The 20499-nt window shown below is 39.9% G+C and overlaps 2 protein-coding genes across 3 annotated transcripts in view; both read left to right on the plus strand.

The window, feature by feature from the left end:
* The window catches only part of abcd3a (ATP-binding cassette, sub-family D (ALD), member 3a), a 59161-nt gene extending 51229 nt beyond the window's left edge, over positions 1–7932 (plus strand). Inside the window, exons 19-23 of the mRNA XM_073062721.1 lie at positions 1579–1668; positions 2178–2297; positions 4227–4331; positions 4891–4947; positions 7474–7932. Coding sequence (XP_072918822.1) covers positions 1579–1668; positions 2178–2297; positions 4227–4331; positions 4891–4947; positions 7474–7551 — 450 coding nt within the window. The 3' untranslated portion in view covers positions 7552–7932. The remainder of the gene's footprint in view (positions 1–1578; positions 1669–2177; positions 2298–4226; positions 4332–4890; positions 4948–7473) is intronic.
* A 7057-nt stretch (positions 7933–14989) lies between these two features.
* The window catches only part of acp5b (acid phosphatase 5b, tartrate resistant), a 36871-nt gene continuing 31361 nt past the window's right edge, over positions 14990–20499 (plus strand). The window contains exons 1-2 of one of the 2 annotated variants that reach the window (XM_073062380.1): positions 14990–15264; positions 16149–16242. In XM_073062380.1, coding sequence (XP_072918481.1) covers positions 15241–15264; positions 16149–16242 — 118 coding nt within the window. In that variant the 5' untranslated portion in view covers positions 14990–15240. The remainder of the gene's footprint in view (positions 15265–16148; positions 16243–20499) is intronic. The other variant, XM_073062381.1, reaches the window with a different exon arrangement.

Consider the following 20499-nt stretch of genomic DNA (forward strand, 5'->3'; position numbering starts at 1 on the left):
ATTTAAAAAACTAATTTTGCATAACATTCTGGTCATTCATTTCAAATGATATTTAAAGGTGAGTTACTGATCCTTGCAAATATCTACAAAGGCTTTTGTCTCTTAATGATAGTAAATGGAGGTGAAATATTTTCATGTTCTCTTTGGCCTGCTTCATGTTTTTTTTCCAAAATGTCAGAGTTGCTGCAGAACATAAGGAGAATCATTGATGTTCTGATGTAGACAACTGCAAATAATTAGCCCAGGAAATAGAGGAAAGATGGTGCACTCACCGTTCTGAAGTTTTTTCAAAGGCAGAGCTGCAGGATGTGGTAACACTCCATCTGTGGTATGAGCAGTTATCACAATTTGCTGGATTCTTTTTCTGGCATTCCTCCATTGGCTCCACAGAACCAAAACAATATTTCCTATCTTGACACAAGGTTCCCTGTTATGTTTCATAATCTTTCAAGATTTGCACTTTGAATCCTCAAGTCTCTGCCAATTTCTGTTTATTTCAGAAAGAATACTTGGTCAGCTTTAATTCAGAAGTCAAAATTTTAAACATCAGGACTGAGTTTCATCTAATTGTGCTATGCAGGTGTCATGGCCGGTCCAGTCTGCATAATTTTCCATAAATGTGTGGATTCAACAGTCAACATGAATTGCGATTTAGGCTTAGCAAATTTTGGTCAAATACTCAAGTGCATGGCAGAGATTATTGAGTGAAAGTATCAGAATCTCTTAAAAACTCATTGTACATGTTAGAGACAACGATGCACTTAGTATTTTCTTATTTTCACCAGTTAGCATTGAGTTTTCAGATTCAAATCAAAATAATTTTAATTATTTGTGAGCAATAGTTTAACATTATTCAGAGCTGATAACTTGTTTTGTAAAATAATGTTCTTTAAACTACCTAAGTAAAGTGTACTGTGGTTATCTTGTGTCTTCAGAACTGGTGGTACCTAACATCTAACCAATTCACTTGACTAACATCAAGTAGAGTAACAGCTCAGTATCAAATAGCACATAATATCTGATAACTTGCACTCTGAATTAGAATGATGTCACTCTAATCATCGATTTCTATCCTACTGCTCATGTATGTCTCATTTTGATAAAATAAACAGATCCACGGTAAAATAGGGTGATCGAGAAACATAAATAAAAAGCTATAAATAAATGCCATATATTTTATATCTTGCGTACTTTAATTGTAGTTGGCCTATGTCATAGTGTTTTACGTATTACGGAAAGTTACAGATGATAATGAAGTTATGGACGATAATGTGATAATCAAATTTTAAGTTACAGATTAGTAAAAATGCACCTCATTAGTTCAAGTTTTCTTTGTTATCTGGTATTAAGTTTCAGATAATATGTTTAAAATTTTTTAACGTATTATTCAGAACTCATGAAGTTCAAGAAGTGTGTGCATGTAACTACAAAATATAAAACTTAAACCTAAGTTATATTTTAAAGTAACTTTTGAATCATGAATTACTGTGTTATTGTCTAAAAACTGGTTTGGTAAAGATTCAAATGAATCAATTTTGATTCTCATATTCAAACATCAAATATTTATTTATCTTGCAGCGACCATACATGACTCTTGGAACTCTAAGAGATCAGGTGATCTACCCTGACACACGGGAAGATCAGAGACAGAAAGGAGTATCTGATCTGGTATATCAAATATTACTATATTATTATGTTAGCTGTTTTCCTCCTACCGTCTTGCTTCCACTGTAGTTATGTATCATGTGTTAATGTTGGATTAAGGTGGATTATGAGGGATTGAAGACAGTGTACTGTAGTCTGTGGATATCAGACACCTAGAAGAGGTTCTGATGAAGGGTTCATGACCTGAAATGTTAGATTTGTTTATTCTTTGCAGAGATGCTGAAGTGTTTCAACTATAGTTTCTCCTTCAGCCTTTCAGGACCAGCATTTTGTTTTGTTCTTAACTTCTCAATCACACTAAGCTGTTCTCTAATGAAAAAAAGTCTTTTTTTTGTTTATTTGAAGTGTCATCAAATTATACATGTTTAATAAAATATATTAGGGCACAGAATTGCACTCAAAATTAGAAGTAAATTATTTATAATTTAATTTGCATGTACATCTGCGATGTTTCTCATGGAAATTAATAACTAGTAGATCTAATTTGATTGTATGATTGTATTTGTCAATAGGTTCTGAAGGAGTATCTGGACAATGTTCAACTTGGCCATATTCTGGAACGTGAGGGAGGATGGGATTGCATTCAGGACTGGATGGATGTACTCAGTGGAGGGGAAAAGCAACGAATGGCTGTACGTTCAATATTCAGATATTGTTTCATTCCTAAAGTTTGCATCACCAGAAATAAAAGTAGAACAGTCCTGTAATGATTTTAAATGTATCCTTTTTTTAATGCTTGATTATCAAAAAACATTACGTCTTGGCTGGTTTATAATTTAGCCATGAAAAGGTATGCAATATATGGGTGCAACATTCATATCCACAGTGTATTTTCATGCCAGACATGCTGTCTTAGCTCCAAAATGGCATCCAGTATATGCACATGTTTTTTTTTTAGGTGGTTGTATCAGAAGTGCTGAGGTGCACTTGCAGTAGTACCCTCCATAGTGTGAGGAGTAGACAAGTTATCAGTGCATCTTCTATGTCAGCACTGCCATTTTAGAGCTCGCTACTGTGGTAACGCCTTCAGTCGTGCAAGGTTGACCAGGCCTTCCTTCACTGAAATGAAAGCTCCCTTGTAGGTGATATTTAAAGGATCAACAATTACTTTCACGATTTTTTTTTTCTACATGTGTTTGGTGCTTTGTGCAGTTCCTTGGCTTTTCTTAGAAATCTATAGACAGTGATATAATAGATGCTACAGGACTTGCCCCTGCATTTTAAGTATTCTGGACCTACCATTTGCCCAGACATGGGTGTCCATGGGAATCTTTCTTCTTCAACTCAATTACATGTAAAATACAGCACAAAGAGGAGAATGGATGAAGGCCATGCAGATCAGGATAAGTTTGCTGGAAGAGGAGGAGAAGGGCAGTGTATCCATGCAGAATTATCATTTAACAATTCCCCCATCTGAAATGAGTGAAAACAGTATATGAGACATCTGCAGAGAAGCCCTCACTGAAATCTGCCACCATATGTAGCCATGATGTGCCTTTTCTTTAAGAGGTAGTTTCCCCTACTTTAGAAATAGTGGAGTGAGTTCAACCCATGTTGTTGTTACAATTTGTTTTGTCAGAGAAGTCTAACTAATTTAACCCCTGTTATTATATGCTGCCACTTCTTGTTGTTTAAAAACTTATGGTTACTTTTTCCTGGACTACAGAGAAGGGGAAGGACGAGGGACATCAGAGAGAGGGGATAAGCAGGTGAGGAGAAGGGAAGAGGTAACAGGGGAGCAAAAGTGGAGAATTGAAGAAGTGGGAAGGAGGTGGAAAAGTTACCAGAAGTTGTAGAAATCGATATTCATGCTATCTGGCTTGAGGCTACACAGATGGAATATGAGGTGCTGTTCCTCCAACTTGAGAGCGGCCTCATCATGGCAGTAGAGGAGGCCATGGACTGTCATGTCGGAATGGGAATGGGGATTGAAACTAACTGTTTTGATGCCAGTATAAATCACATGCATATTTCTCTTATCCAGTTATAGAGATTTACTCAGTGGCTGCATTATGATTAAGTGGCCACAGAGTATATGTTTATAGTCTTCTGCATGCCATTGTTGTAATGCATGGTTCTTTGAGTTCCTGTTGCCTTCCTGTCAACTTGAACCAGTCTGAACTCTCATTAACAAAATGTTCGTGCCTACAGAACTGCCATTCACTGTTTTTTTTTGTTTTGGGTACCATTCTCTAAAATCCCAGGAGATCAGCAATTTCTGCGATACTCAAGTCACCCCATCCAGCACTAACAATCATTCTGTGGTCAAAGTAACTTAGATCACATTTCTTCCCCATTCTGATGTTTGATCTGAATAGCAACTTTTATGCATTAAGTTGCTGCCACATGATTGGCTGATTAGATATTAACGAGCAAGTGTACAGGGGTGTACCAAATAAATTGGGACACTGAGTATGTTGTTCCCCCAACTAATATTTACTAATTATTATGAAATCTGGAAGTCACATGGCTAATATGATTGAAGGGACTATCTGACTGGGCAAAAAGTGACCTCAGTGGGCACCTGTTAACATGATTTAATTTCACTTATTTTAATATAGATGGCTCGATTATTCTACCACAAACCACAATTTGCTATTTTAGATGAATGTACCAGCGCAGTTAGTGTCGACGTTGAAGGCTATATCTACAGCCACTGCAGAAAGGTAAGCCTTGATGCTGAAGAAGGAAACATTACATTAAAATATGTATTGCAGCAACAAAGTATTTACATTATAATTCTTAATACTTTAGTAAGTTTTCTTGAATTATAAAATAAATTGAAGCTAAAATTTGAATCCTATGTGTTAGTCTTTAATTGACATGTTTATATGATGTTTAATTATTACTAGTTTAAAATAAACTAGTAATAAACTAGTTTAAAATACATCCTCTCTCTTCCCCCATTGTTCTTCATGTCGAAATTACTTTCTCAAACATCAAATATACCTTAACGATAGTGCAACGGAGAACATGAATGTACTTTGTGAGCATTATGAATGTAAAGCTAAGAGTTACAGTACTTCTGTAGCTCAGTATGTTTGATCTGATTGCTTTGTGTTCCCATAATGCATAAACTTTGTAGTATTTTATATACATCATTTTGTACTATTTAGACTTAAGTAAAAGGTATAAAAAATTCTATAATACAACTTTGTGCCTACTGACAATTAATATTTTGTCCTTTGTGATGATTGTCATCCATAATGATTTTTTTCCCCAAAGGTTGGCATCACTCTGTTCACTGTGTCACACAGAAAATCTCTCTGGACTCATCATGAGGTTAGTAATGTAATGTCAGCACACTGGAAATGCAGAAGAAAATCCATGAAATAAATAGTGAATTCTTCTTAAAAAAAGATAACAAAAGTTATTAGCAAGGTTGCACTTTATCCTGGAGCGTAATCTTGAACAATTACAGTGCTTGAAAAAGTATTCAGCCACTACAACTATTTTCTTTCTCAGTTTCTAAGTTTAAAATATATTGAAGTGGGATTTTTGAGCTAAGCTACAAAACTTAGTGCATCATGTCAAATCCAAAGAAGAATACCAAAACTTTTCAACAGTTTACTAAAACTTAAAACCCCAATTGTGAGGCTAAAAAAGAATTCGTCCCCTTTGTAATTACTTCACTAACTTTCCTCAGGTGCATTACCTTGTTACCCTTCCAACTCACCCAATTTGTTGATGTAGGAAATTGGAGGATCAGTCCTGTTTTCAATGAATTTATAAGAATAAATACCTCTCTGTCTGTAAGATCCAACGTTGTATGATAGATTTTCTACAGACCAAACCAAAATGAAGGCAAAAGAGTATTCAAGTCTAGTCAGGGAAATGATGATGGAGAAGCACAAATCTGGGGAAGGGTACAAAGTACAACTTACCTTGGAGCTCAGTGCATCGTGAAAAAAGTGGAAAAATATTGAACTACAGTCCCAGTGTCTAGGTCAGACCACCTCTCTAAACTTAGTCGTCAGAGAAAAATGGCACTTATAAGAGAAGCTACTGTGATGCCAGCAGTCATTGAGTAAGCTGCAGAAGTCAGTGGCTGCAAATGGAGGTGAAGTTCATGGCTCCACAATCTCTAAGGCCTTGCACAAAAGGGTCTTTATGGAAGAGTGGTAAGGATGAAGCTCTGGCAAAAAAAAGCATATCCTTGCCTGTAAAGACTTTGCAAAGTACAATTTAGAAGATACTGTGAACATGTGGAAGAGAGTCTTGTTGGAAGAGAGTGAAGTGGAACTTTTTGGCCTCAGCATTAAGTTGTGTGAGTGGCGTAAATCTAATACTGATCATCTGCCAGGTAACACCATCCCTACTGTAAAGTATGCTGGAGGTAGCATCATGCTATGGGGTGGCTTCAGATGAGGAAAATTGATGTCCTTGAGTGGCCCAGTCAGAGTCTTGACTTTAACCTGATCGAATATCTCTAGCAAGACCTCATAATTGCTGTCCACCTCTGCTCTTCAATTAACCTGGCACAGCTTGGAGCTGTTTTGTATGGGGGAATGGGCAACTCCTGCTTTATCACATTGTGCAAAGTTATTAGAGACATATCCAAAAAGACTACTGGCTGTAATAGCTGCGAGAGGTGTTCAACTAAGGACTAGCAAAGGGGGATGAATGCTTTTGTATTGCTAATATTTCATTTTTTGGAATTTTAGTTTTTCATGCTTTATAATTTTCCCTTTTTTTGGTTGTAATTATGAAAAAAGATGCATGTAATTCACAAATAAAAATTCTCAGTTAAATTGATCAAACTCCCTGGCTGTAATAGTCATTTATGGGAACAAAGGGTTGGAGACTGAATACAAGATACAAGGCACTGTATCTTGTGGGAACTGTCTCTGAGAGGGTAACCAGCAGACAGGATGGGTAATGTGTTGAGTAATGTGTTCTCTGCCTGATGTAATAGTAGTGTCAAATTTAGCAGATTAAGCTAAACAAAACAGAATTGAAAGCACAAGAACAGGTTAATTTAACAAAATTAGTTTTATCCCGCTGGCATTCTCAGGTTGAGTATTGGTATGTTAAACTTCTACACCCAAACTGGCGATATCCTCATTGCTTTGAGTTTCATTTGACCATGGCCCATGAAGATCAAAGTAGTTAGCATTGTCTAATTTGAATTTGTATCCTTGGAGTTGTAAACTTAAATTAGGCACGTTAGTTCCATTTCACTTAAACTTGTAACATTGTTCAGGTTCAAGTCCGTCAGAAAAGCCTTTGCTAAAAGTCTCTTTAAACTCCGGAATAGAATTGTTAGATTCTTATCAACCTTAAGCAACTTAAATTTAAACTACTCTTCATGCAAGTTGTTGCAGTAATTAGGAACCTAATCCTGCTAAAGTGAGCTGCATTATGAAATGGTGCATAATATAATGGTTATTTGTATGTATTTGTGAATATGCATGCATTTTAAACCTTGCTGAAGGAAACAATACAACCTGCAGTACATTTTGTATGAAGAAAGTATCTCTTTAAATGTCTTAATACCTTAATAAATTGCCCTTAATGTCAAATTACCATAAAAATTTGATTTGGATGATTTAACCATTTACTGGGAGAAATTGATCTGTGCATATCTACCACTGTAGTAATATTTATGAACACAGTAACTACCACTGTCAGTGGTTCAAAATGCACCCTCATTTTCCCAATTGTTCTCCTTATTGTGGGAAAGACCTGCTTCCATCTCAAATACTTTGCAGGTTATTAGTACTAATTTCATGATTGTTCATATTAACTTCTCCTAACCTGTTCTTGGTTTTCTTATGATTTATAACATTGTTTTTCTTTTGTTCTCAGTATTATCTGCACATGGATGGCAGAGGGAATTATGAATTTAAGCCGATTACTGCTGACACAGTAGAATTTGGTTCTTAAAATCCATCTGTCGATCTGTGGATGACTTACAAAAGAAATCTGTACAATATGCATTTTATCCTGCACTAAATATTTCAGTTTGTAATTAATTCTCAGTTTTAAGATACTGTAATAAAATTGAATTATTAATTAATTTGTAGTCTTGTCGAGAGCTGTATATTTGGAAATATTAATTATGAGACTTGTAGATCCAGTAATGTTCATCTAGGAAATGTTTGAATTAATACTGTAATAAAAATAACTTGTAATGTTTTATGTACAGTACAAATGAAGTAACCTAGGAATGCACTACAAAATGGCATGTTCTTGTTATGCAATAATTTGATATCTACAATTCATTTCCTAATGTTTTCCAGAAAAAATAAAGACAGTGAATGTTAACTTCTGTGTGTTAATGTTGTATGAGTAAATATTTTGATTTTTGATCACTGAACTACTCAGTCACTTACTGGGAAAATGACTGATTTGACAATAGGAGAGCACTTTGGGACCAGTGACCGTAGTTCTGTTAGTTTTAAAATAGCGATGGAAAGGGACAGAACTGGTCTGCAGGTTCATGTTCTAAATTGGAGCAAGGTGAGCTTTGACAATATGAGACAGGAACTTGCAAAGGTTGTTTGCAGTCAAAGGAGCAAGGCAAATGGGAGGCTTTTAAAGGCTTAGATAGTGTGTGATCAAGGTCTTCAGGTTCCTGTTAAAGCGAAGGCCAAGGCTGTCAGGAGTAGGAAACGCTGGATGATGAGGGACACTGACTAGGAAAGAAGAAAAGGCACATGTCAGTTACAAGCAGCTGGGTTAAAGTGAATCCCTGGATGAGTATAAGGGATGCAGGGATGTACTTGAGGAAAATCAGAAGGGCATGAATGCGACCAGATAACTTTGGCAAAGATTAAGGAAAATTCATTTTAAAAGTATATTAAGGAAAAAAGAGTAACTAGAGAGAGATTAGGGTCCCTTAAGGAGATACCTTTCTGGGGAGGCACAGGAAATGAGTCAGGATCCTTAGTGAATATTTCTCTGCTGTTTTTACTGTGGAGAAAGACAGGGCTTTGGAGCTAGGAAAAGTAAATGGGTGGTCTTGGAGATGGAGTATAGGAAGTGTTGGATGTTTTTAAAAGAACACTTTGGAAGGCTAAACAAGACAATGTCACAGCTCTAGCTGTAGAAAATATTACACTGGTTAGAAAAGATTTATAGGGATGTTGTCAGGACTTGGGGAATTGAGTTATAGGGAGAGGTTAGACAGGCTATGACTTTATTCCTTGGAGTATAGATCACTTAATGAGAAGTGATCTATAGAGGTATATAAAATCATGAGGGCTGTAGTTAGGCTGAATGCACTCAGTCTTTTCCCCAGGGCTGGGGAATCAACTAGAGGGAATAGGTTTATGGTAAGAGGAGAAAGATCTAAGAGGAACTTGAGGGAGGCAACTTTTTTATAGAACGGGTGGTATCTACATATGTGGAATGATCTGCCAGAGGAAGTGGCTAAAGCAGGTACAAGAAGGACTTTTAAAAGACTGTTGGACAGGTAAATTGATTGGAAAGATTTAGAAAGTTATGGGCCAAACACTGGCAAGGGGGACTAACTTGGATTTGGCATCTTGGTCAGCCAAGGTCTGTTTTCATGCCACTGACTATGACATGTTATGTGGTGTATTGAATATGGTTTCTGCCCATTGCTCTGCGATGTGCTAAACTAGGCTGAGACTATGACCTACTCCGGCTGCTCCAGACTTTTGTGTCTGTGAACTCACTTTTGCTCTGAAAGCTATTTGCTTACTTTCATTGTTTGCATGATTTGTTTTTCTCTCTCTCTGCACATTGGGTGCTTGACGGTCTTTTTATAGGTTATAGAATCATAGAGCAAAGTACAGCACAGAAGCAGGTCCTTCAGCCCATTTGCTCTGTGCCAAAACATTTAAATTGCTTACTCTCATCAACCTGCACTGGGACCACAGTCCTTTATCCTACCGTTCATTCACCTATCCAAACTATTCTGAAATGTTGCAATTGAGATTGCATGCCCCACTTGTGCCTGCAGCTCGTTCCACACTCTCATGACCCTCTGAGTGAAGAAAGTTCCCCTTAAACTTTTCACCTTTCACTCTTAACCCATGACCTCTGGTTGTAGTCTCCCCAAACCTCAGTGGAAAAAGCCCGCTGATGTTTACCCTATCTGTACCCCTCAATTTTGTATACCTCTATCAAATCTCCCTTCAATCGTCGACATTCCAAGGAATAAAGTCCTAACCTATTCGATCTTTCCTTGTAACTCAGATCGTCTAGACCCGGCAACATCCTTGTAAATTTTTTCTGTACTCTTTCAACTTTATTTACATCTTCCCTGTAAGTAAGAGACCAAAACTGACACAATACTCCAAATTAGGCTTCACCAATGTCTTATACAACTTCAACATAACATCCCATCTCCTGTACTCGGTACTTTGATTTAAAAAGGTCAATGTGTCAAAAGCTTTCTTAATGATGCTATCTACCTGTGACCATTTGCAACAATTTATGGACCTGTATTCCCCCATCCCTATGTTCTACCATACTCCTCTGTGCCCTACTGTTTGCTGTGGTAAGACCAACCGGGGAGGTTAGTCTTAGAAAGTGCAACACCTTGCTCTTGTCTGCATTAAATTTCATCTGCCATTTTTCAGCCCATTACACCCTTAATCTTGATGTCATCCTCAAATTTGCTCATCCAGTTATCCACATTATCATTGTTAATATAGATGATGAGCAACAACAGACTGATCCCTGCAGCACACCACTAGTCACAGGCCTCCAATCAGAGAGACAAGCATCTACTGTCATTCTCCAGCTTTTCCCACAAAGCAAATATCTAATCCAATTTACTTCCTCATCTTGAATGTTGAGCAACTGAACCTTCTTGGCCAACCTCCCATGCGGAACCTTGTCAAGTGCCTTCCCAAAGTCCATGTAGACAACATTCACTGCCCTGCCTTAAACCCCTTTCCTGGCAACTTACTTGAAAAACTCTATAAGGTTGTTTAGACATGACCTACCATGCATGAAGTCATGCTGACAATCCTTAATCAGTCCATGTTTATCCAAGTATGTCCTGTCCCTCAGAATAACTTCCAACAGCTTTCCCATTACTGATGTCAGGCTCACTGGCCTAAGATTTCCTGGTTTATTCTTGCAGCTTTTCTTGAACAGGGGAACGACATTAGCAATCCTCCAATCCTCTGGTACCTCACCTGTTGCTAAGGATGATCTAATTATCTCAGGGCCCTGGCAATTTCTACATTTGCCTCCTGGAGTCCAAGGGAACATCTTGTCAGGCCCTGGGGATTTATCCACCTTAATTTGCCACAGGACAGCAAACACCTTTTCTGTAATCTGTATAGGGTCCATGAAGTTAACTCCACTTTGCCTCACTTCTATAGAATCTGTGTCCGTCTCCTGAATAAATACAGGTGTAAAAAAAAATTACTTAAAGATCTCCCCCATCTCTTTTGGCTCGACACATGGATTACCATTCTGATCTTCCAGAGGATCAATTTTGTCCCTTGTAATGCTTTTGCTCTTAATATATCTGTAAAATCCCTTAGGATTCTCCTTCACCTTGTCTGCTAGGGCAACCTCATGCCCTCTTGATTTCTTTTTTAAGTGTTCTCTTGCATTATACTCCATAAGTACATCATATGTTCCTACCTGCCAAGTAACTCCTTTTTTTCCGAACCAGGACTTCAATATATCTTGAAAACAAAGGTCCCCTATACTTGTGATCTCTATGTTTTATTCTGACAGTCACATACAAGCTCTCAAAATTTAACTTTTGAAGGTTTCCACTTACCAAGCACTCCTTTGCCAGAAAACAGTCTGACCCAATCCACTCTGCCAGATCATTTCTGATACCATCAAAATTGGCCTTTCTCCAATTTAGAATCTCAACCCACAGATCAGGCCTATCTTTTTGCATGTTTTCTTTGAAACTAACGGCACTGTGGTCACTAGACACAAAGTGTTCCCCTACACAAACTTCTGTCACCTGCCCTGTCTCATGGCCTAATAGCAGATCCGGTAACACACACTCTCTCAATGGGACTTTTATGCGCCGATTAAGGAAACTTTCCTGAACACCTTTGACATACTCTATCCCATCTAGTCCTTTTACTGCATGGGAATCCCAGTCAATATGTGGAAAGTTAAAATCTCCTACTATAACAACCTTATGTTTTTTGCAATAGTCTGTGATCTGCTAAACAAATTTGTTTCTCTAAATCCTTTGGACTGTTGGGTGGTCTGTAATATAGCCCCATTAACATGGTCATTCCTTTCTTATTTCTCAGTTCCTCCCTTAACACCTCACCAGACGAGTTCTCCAGTCTGTCCTCACTGAGCACTGCCATGACCTTTTCCCTGAATAGTAACGCCATCCCTCCTCCTTCAATCATTACTGCTCTGTCACGTCTAAAACAACAGAAGTCGGAATATTGAGCTACCAGTCCTATCCCTCCTGCAACCAAGTCTCACCAATGACTACGATATCAAAATTCCAGGTGTTGATCCATGCCCTGAGCTCATCTGCCTTTCCCATGATACTTCTGGTATTGAAATATACACAGCTTAAGACACTAGTCACACCACGCTCAACCTCTTGGTTCCTGACTTTGTTTGAGGTCATACCAACATCTGCTTCGACAACCTCTCCACTATCCATTCTGGCACTCTGGTTCCCACCCCCCTTCGATTCTAGTTTAAACCACACCGTGCAGCACCAGCAAACCTTCCTGCAAGGATATCAGTCCCCCTCCAGTTCAGGTACAAACTGTCTCTTCTGTAAAGGTCACATCTTTTCTGGAAGAGAGCCCAATGATCCAAAAATCTTATGCCCTCCCTCCTCCACCAACTCTTTAGTCATGTATTAAACTGTATAATCTTCCTAGTTCTGGCCTCACTAGCACGTGGCACTGGTACCAATCCTGATATCACAATCCTGGAGGTCCTGTCCTTTAACTTAGCACCTAACTCCCTGAACTCACCCTGTAGAACCTCGTCACTTTTTCTACCCACATCATTGGTGCTTACAAGGACAATGGCTTCTGTCGATTTACTATCCCACTTCTCGATCCAAATCATCCTGGATCCTGGCACTCAGGAGACAACATATCATTTTGGAAGAGCAAACATGAGGAAATCTGCAGATGCTGGAAATTCAAACAACACACACAAAATGCTGGTGGAACACAGCAGGCCAGGCAGCATCTATAGGGAGAAACACTGTCGACGTTTCGGGCCGAGTCTCTTCGTCAGGACTAACTGAAAGGAGAGATACTAAGAGATTTGAAAGTAGTGGAGGGAGGGGGAAATGTGAAATGATAGGAGAAGACCAGAGGGGGTGGGATGAAGCTAAGAGCTGGAAAGGTGATTGGCAAAAGTGAATAGTGGGTCTAGGTCAAAATATGATCGAAAAGTTGAAGGGCCGAAGGAATTATAGATGGGGAGCAGCAAGAGAGGGTTTCACTGAACTCCCGTCGAAGAGAAGATTTAAACTTCTTCAGTGTAGGCATCACTGGCAGAGGCTTCGCAGTAGTGAATTTAAAGAGCAAACACGAGGAAATCTGCAGATGCTGGAAATTCAAACAACACACACAAAATACTGGTGGAACACAGCAGGCCAGGCAGCATCTATAAGGAGAAGAAACCCTCTCTCGCTGCTCCCCATCTATAATTCCTTCGGCCCTTCAACTTTTCGATCATATTTTGACCCAGACCTGCTATTCACTTTCACCAATCACCTTTCCAGCTCTTAGCTTCATCCCACCCCCTCCGGTCTTCTATCATTCCGCATTTCCCCCTCCCCCCACTACTTTCAAATCTCTTAGTATCTCTCCTTTCAGTTAGTCCTGACGAAGGGTCTCGGCCCGAAACATCAATAGTGCTTCTGCTTATAGATGCTGCCTGGCCTGCTGTGTTCCACCAGCATTTTGTGTGTGTTGTATACCATTTTGGAATTTTATTCTCATCCACAGAACCTCGTTTCTGTTCCCCTAACTAATGAATTCCCTATTACCACAGTTCTTCCCTTCTCCACCACCCCCCCAACTTCCCTTCATGGATCCAGACAGTGCCAGAGACCCGACCACTGTGATTTTCCTCAACTAGGTCACTCCCCCTCAACAGTGTTGTTGAGGAGGATGGCCACAGAGGTACCTGGCTGTCTATCCTTTTCCTGACTGTCACTCAGTTTCCTGTGTCCTGCACTTTGTGTGTAACTACTTCTCTATATGTCCTATCTATCACCCCCTCAGCCTCCCAAATGATTCAGAGTTCATCCAGTTCCAGCTCTAACTCTTTAACACAGAGTGTTAGAAGCTGTTGCTGGATGCACTTCTCGCAGGCGTAGTTGTCAGGGATACCAGAGGTCTCCCTGCCTTCCCACATCCGGCAAGAGGAGCATTTCACTATCCTGTCTGGCATCTCTATTGTTCCAGCTGAGCAAATATAAAGAAAAAAAAACAATAAAATACAGCAGGGTAAATAAACTCTATCTACAGCTTTTTTTTGCCATCTCTCATTCAAGCCCCAAGCTTCTCCTTACTGAAACCTCAAAATTCCAACTATGGCTGTTCTGACAATGGCCTCACTGCTTTACTTTAATTCCACCCTGACAATCAATCCCGGACTCTGATTGGCCGCTGCTTAAAGCTCCGAATTGCTGCGAGTCACTGCCCTCTTCTAGTCAATTGGCAAACCCGAGTGAACTATGTCTTCTCAGGCTTCCGATCTCTGATTGGGTGCTGTTCAGTGCTCCAAACTGCATTTTCTTTCTTGGGTTTCTTGTTTTGTAGTTGTCTGTAAGGAAAGGAATCTCAAGGTTGTACAATGTATAAGTACTTTGATAATAAATGTGCTTAGAACTTAGACTGAAACCATATAATCTTCTATGAGGTACCTGGCAAATGGTCTTTTTAAAGAATGTGAGCTGATGGAATTCGTCACCTTTGTTAGAAGTGATACAACAGTACCTGGTTTTACCACCAGCAATCACCTGTACATTGCCACCAATATATGGAAACAAGAACACAAAAAGTAATTGAATTTTCAACATTAAAAAAAAAGCCTTCCAATTGATTTCAGAATTTGCCCCATATCTCATAGGGCCAAATATGAATCGGATTTAGAACTGGTAATTTATCTTGAAAATATCCTTGTCTAGCAAAAGGTAAAGAAATATGAAAGGTACTAAAGAATCGATTAGAACACCCAACAATTTGTGATACTGTAAATCAACATTCTACTGCCTTTGTTCTCGAAACCATTAGCAGTGAATTATGATGCAATACTTTATCAGCCAAAACAAAGTTATTTTACAATGTAGTAAAATATCTTAGATGCGGTAGTAAATTGAACACTTTGGTAATGATTTCCTTTATAAGAAGGAAGAACATATTTCAAAAGTGTATTTCTGGAAATCCGGTCCTAACTGTCTTTAACAAGCAGACTGACTACAGTTTGTTGGCTTCATGACCAGAGAAGAACTAATGTTTTCTTTTAAAGTTTTTGTGTAGATTTTTTACTTTGAAGAAAAGACTCAAGCACAGGTAAAAATCAGACCCCGCTGCATGTGTGTTGCCCAGTCATACGTTTCCTATTGTTTGATCATGAGCCGGTTTCAACAACTACTTTACATGGCATTCCTTTATTTCCAATATGTTCAACCCTATCTACAAAAAGGTAAGCGGTGTTTAGTTTACATATCATCTGTATGTTAACATATCTTCTGTAAAGCAGACGTTTCTAATCACAACATTTAGAAATGCTTTGTTCAGATGAGATGGCACAAGGGCAACTCTCAGTAAAATATCTCTGAAGTTATTTGCATAAAAAGGGGCAGCAAAAAGTGCAAGTTCCTCTCAATGCGAACCGTTAGAAACACAAGAGATTCTGCAGATGCTGGAAATGCAGAGTAACACACACAAAATGCTAGAGGAACTCAGCATCGATGGGAAAGGAATAAAGAGTCAACCCTCCGGGCTAAGACCCTTCATCAGGGCTGGAAAGGAAGGAGGAAGAAGCCAGAATAAGAAGGAAAAGGGCATCTTCTTTAGCCCTTTACCTTTTCTACGTATCACCTATTAATAACTCATCAGGGGTGATTGATAAGTTTGTGGCCTAAAGTAGAAGGAGATGAGTTATTAACTTCAAACTTTCTGCATAATCACTCAAAGAGCTGAACTGCATGTGCATATAACGAGAGCAGTATAACTCATCTCCTTCTACCTTAGGTCACAAACTTATCAATCACCCCTGCTGTGGACACTTTCTGGAGGTCCGAGATCCGTATGCTCCACGACCACTGGACTAAGTGTGTAAATGTAGGAGGGGACTATGTTGAAAAATAAATGTGCTAGGTTTTCTAAAATAGACTCCTTCTACCTAAGACTAAGAACATATCAATCACCCCTTGAAATTATATGTACTATATGTGCGGTGACTGTTGGTACTGTGTTTTGCACCTTGGCCCGGGAGGAACACTGTTTTGTTTGGTTGTAGTCATGTGTATGGCTGAATGACAATTAAACTTGAACTTGAACTGTTGACTCTATTCCTTTCCATAGATGTTGCTTGATCTGATTTCCTCCAGCATTTTGTGTGAACCAGCAGGAGTCAGGTTTATTATCAACGACACACACTCAGTGGACACTTCATTAGGTACGGGAGTGTAACCGGTTGTGGTCTTCTGCTACTGTAGCCCTTCCACTTCAAGGTTCGATGTGTTGTGGGTTCGGAGATGCATTTCTACGCTCCACTGTTGCAATGCGTGGTTATTTGGCTTACTGTCGGTTTGAAACAGCCTGGCCATTCTCCTCTGAACTCGCCCATTCACAAAGCACCTTATGGCCGTAGAACCGCCACTCACTGGATGCTTTTTGTTTTTCACACCATTCTCTGTAAACTCTTGAGACTGTTGTGCGTGATACGCCCAGGAGATCAGCAGTTTCTGAGATACTCAAACCACCCCATCTGGCACCAGCAGTCATTCAACTTAGACACCTAGATCACATTTCTTCCCCATTCTGACATTTGGTCTGAACCTGCTGACCATGCCTGCATGATATTTTTGTATTGAGATGCTGCCACATGATTGGCTGATTAGATATTTACATTAACAAGCAGCTGTCCAAGTGTACTTAATAAAGTGGCCACAAAGGGTACATGTTCACTATATTTTCTGTAAAGCAGAAATTTTGAATTGCAACATTTAGAAATACTTAGTTCAGGTGAAATTGCACAAGGTATGTAAGTTACCTTTCAGTAAACTACCTCTAAGTCAGGGGTTTCCAACCTTTTTTATGCCACGGACCCCTGCCATTAACCCAGGGATCCGTGAGCACCAGGTTGGGAACCCCTGCTCTAAGAGTTTCCTAAAAGTTGCAATGAAATGTGAAAGTTCTTTTCAGTGAACCATCATTACGCATGTGAACCATCAAAATCAGGTTCATTATCACCGACATATGTCATGAAATTTGTTGTGTTGTGGCAACAGTATAGTGCAAGACATTAAAAAAAATGACTGTGACTTATATTAAAAGTAGAATGAGGAAGATTCAAGCTATATTTTGCTGAAGTTTATTTAAAATCAGGTGTATGCCTTGCTTCTGTAATGTTTGTGTGTGGCATTATAAATGTGCTGAATGGGATAGACTCAGAACAGATCTGGCAGCTTAGAAGAGAGTTTCCGTGAAGTACTGCAGCAGCAGAGACATATGGCTCCACCATAGCACCAGTACTGCTGCCTTGCAAATCCAGCAATTCAGGTGCAATCCTGCCCTCTAGTGCTCTCATGCTTCCTTGTGAGTGTTCGGAATTCCAAGTGCTCCAGATTCCTCCTACAGCCCAAAGAAGAGCCAGGTGGCAAAGTAACTGGAGGTTGGAAGTTATGGTTGGTAAATGGAGGAAGAACTGGGATGGAGATTGTGGGGAAATGTTTACAGATGCATCATAGCTTGATATGGCAACTGCTCTTAACTAAGACTGCAAGGTATTGGAGAGTTGTGAGCACAGCCCCGTCTATCATGAAAATCATCCTCCCTTGCATTAGCATGCCTACAGCCTTGGGGAAGTGGCTAACGTAATCAAGAACCCCTTCCAGCCTGGTCATTCTCTCTTCTCCTCCCCTCCCTTCTGTCGGGCAGAAGATACACAAGCTTGGGAGGACATACCACCACACTCAAGTACAGCTTGTCCTGAATGATCCCCTTTGACAATAAAAATGAATTCTTAGTCTCTCAGTTTATCTCACCATGGTTTCTGCACTTCATTTGTCTACCTGCACGGTACTTTCTCTGTAAATGCAGTATTATATTCTGCGTTCTTAGTTCGTTTCCTTTTATACTTCCTTAATGTTCAAAATGTACAGCTGCCATGCACCTGGCCATGAAGTTACAAACGGCAGCCCTGTACGTTTCTGCTGCTTCCTTAATGCCTCTAGCTTCCGATATTGTAAGGAAATATTAGAAAATGTCCCTCACTTTACCATTAGGAACAAACCAAATTCTGGATTGCTGAGGAGCGACTGCAACCAGTAGCAGCCTGTACGTTAAAACTGAGGTGCCAGCCTGTTTACAACAGCAGCACTAACATCATCATGTGCTGCGTCGCACGACGTGGGTGATCACAGTCACCACCATGATTGTTCTGGGCAAATTTTTCTACAGAGGTGATTTGCCATTGCCTTCTTCTGTAACAGCACCGTGGGACTATCCGTTAGATGCCAGGAACAGGATGTAGTAACAGAATGTAAGTCTGCCATAACCAGTGGGTCTGCTCACATTTCTGCTACATCCAGGTGTGGATGAGGATTAACAATTGCACTATGATTGTTGCTCGTGCCCTGTGAAAAACTGAAAGGGTTACTTTGGTAGAACCTCCCAAACCCATGATCTCTACCACCAGGGTGGGCAAGTTTTTCAGATGTAAAGGAACATCATCGGTCACAGATGCCTCTCAAAGTTCCACACCATGGAACTAGATCGTGGATCTTTAATTGTTGCCAAGTCTGAATTCTGGAACTGCCATCCCCAATGGGAGATTCTTCACTGGAGTTCAAGAGGGTAGCTCACAACCTTTACTTTCGATGGCAATTACCGATGGACAATAGATGCTGCCTGTGCCAATGATTCCACCCCCACCACCCTATACATCTGGTAAAATGTATAAATATTGAAAATAAAAGTGATTTATTTAGCGATAGTGGGGAGTAGGCCCTTCTGGCCCTTCAAGCTGTGCTACCCCAGCAACCCCACAACCCCGATAATCACGGGACAATTTACAATGACCAACTAACCTACCCGGTACATTGTGTTTGGACTGTGGGACGAAACTGGAGCACCTGTGGAAAACCCTCCCATTCCACTGGGAGGATGTACAAAGACTCCTTACAGAACGGCACTGGATTCGAAATCTGGGATGCCCCGAGATCCAATAGTGTCACACTAACACCTACGCTACCATGATGCCCAACTCCCCACTGACTCCCAACCTGCTTCTTGCAAGAACTAGTCCCGTGCTTTGTTTTCACATCCCCATTGCTCCACTTTTGACGTTGACATCTTCTAAACCAGTACTTGCAATACGTCTTTTTAATTCAGATTTCTCTCCACACGACTGAACGAGCCATTGACTGTGCCCACTCCACTTCCTTCTCCTTCTCGGGTTTTCTAACCTGAAATCCCACCAGCTTCAGTATCCAATAGTTTATCCTCCATTATGTTCACCATTGTTGGTATAACCTGCAACCTTTGCAGCATTCTACATTCTCTTTGGTACAAACTGCTTCATCCCCTCCGGGTCCGGGAGTGCAACACTTGGTCTTTTCCCTCCTTTCCGTAATGATGCACCATCAATAACTCACGCTGAGACTTAGGAAACGAGATATCGGCTTTTATTGACTGGAAGAATAAACAGCACTACATCCTGGGGAAAATGAGGGAGAGCAGCAGCCCACAGTCGCCTTTATACAGGGATCTGTGGGAGGAGCCACAGGAGCAGTCAGCAGGGTCTGTGGGAGGAGCCACAGGAGCAGTCAGACAGGTATATCTAGTTCACCACACGTAACACCCACAACATTTCCCTTCAGTAAAGAAGTGACTTACTTGTACAATATTTAATTAGAATATTTTTATTTGCAGCTCGTGGTATTGTCTCCACAACGCTGAGGAGATCAAAAGTTTAGACTGCAGGCATAGGTCTTAGCTTCTGCCCCTTGCTACTCTGATTACAGCCTCTTACATTATTTGAATAAAAGTAAATGAAAGTTTGCTGACTACCACTTCATCCTCCCATTCCATTCTGCACTTCACAACTTTTCAGTCTCAGCACCAAATTCAGCAATTTTGAATCTTAATTATAGCTTGATTTTTTTATGAGTGATTGTAAATAATGACCCTGGTATATCTACCCAATGAATCATTTAATTCTGTACATTCTGCATTGCTGTTTTATCATCCTTTTAGCATTTAATTTCTCCTGTGCCCATCTTGCCTTCCCTTTAACCATAAGATCATTAGACATAGGATTAGGTCATTTAACCATAAGATATAGGAGCAGAATTAGGCCATTTGGTTCGTCTAGTTTGCTCTGCCATTCCATCATGGCTGATCCATTTTCCTCTCAGCTCCAATCTCCTGCCTTCTCCCCATATCCCTTTATGCCCTGACTGATCAAGAATCTATCAACCTCTGCCTTAAATATACATAAAGACTTGGCCTCCACAGCTGCCTGTGGCAAAGAATTCCACAGATTCACCACTCTCTAGCAAAAGAAATTCCTCCTCGTCTCTGTTCTAAAAAGACACCCCTCTATTCTGAGGCTGTGTCCTCTGGTCTTAGACTCTCCCACCATAGGAAACATCCTCTCCACATCCACTCTATCAAGGCCTTTCACCATTCAACCCATTGGGTCTGCTCT

Source organism: Hemitrygon akajei, chromosome 12, assembly GCF_048418815.1.
Source record: "Hemitrygon akajei chromosome 12, sHemAka1.3, whole genome shotgun sequence".
Lineage (NCBI taxonomy): Eukaryota > Metazoa > Chordata > Chondrichthyes > Myliobatiformes > Dasyatidae > Hemitrygon > Hemitrygon akajei.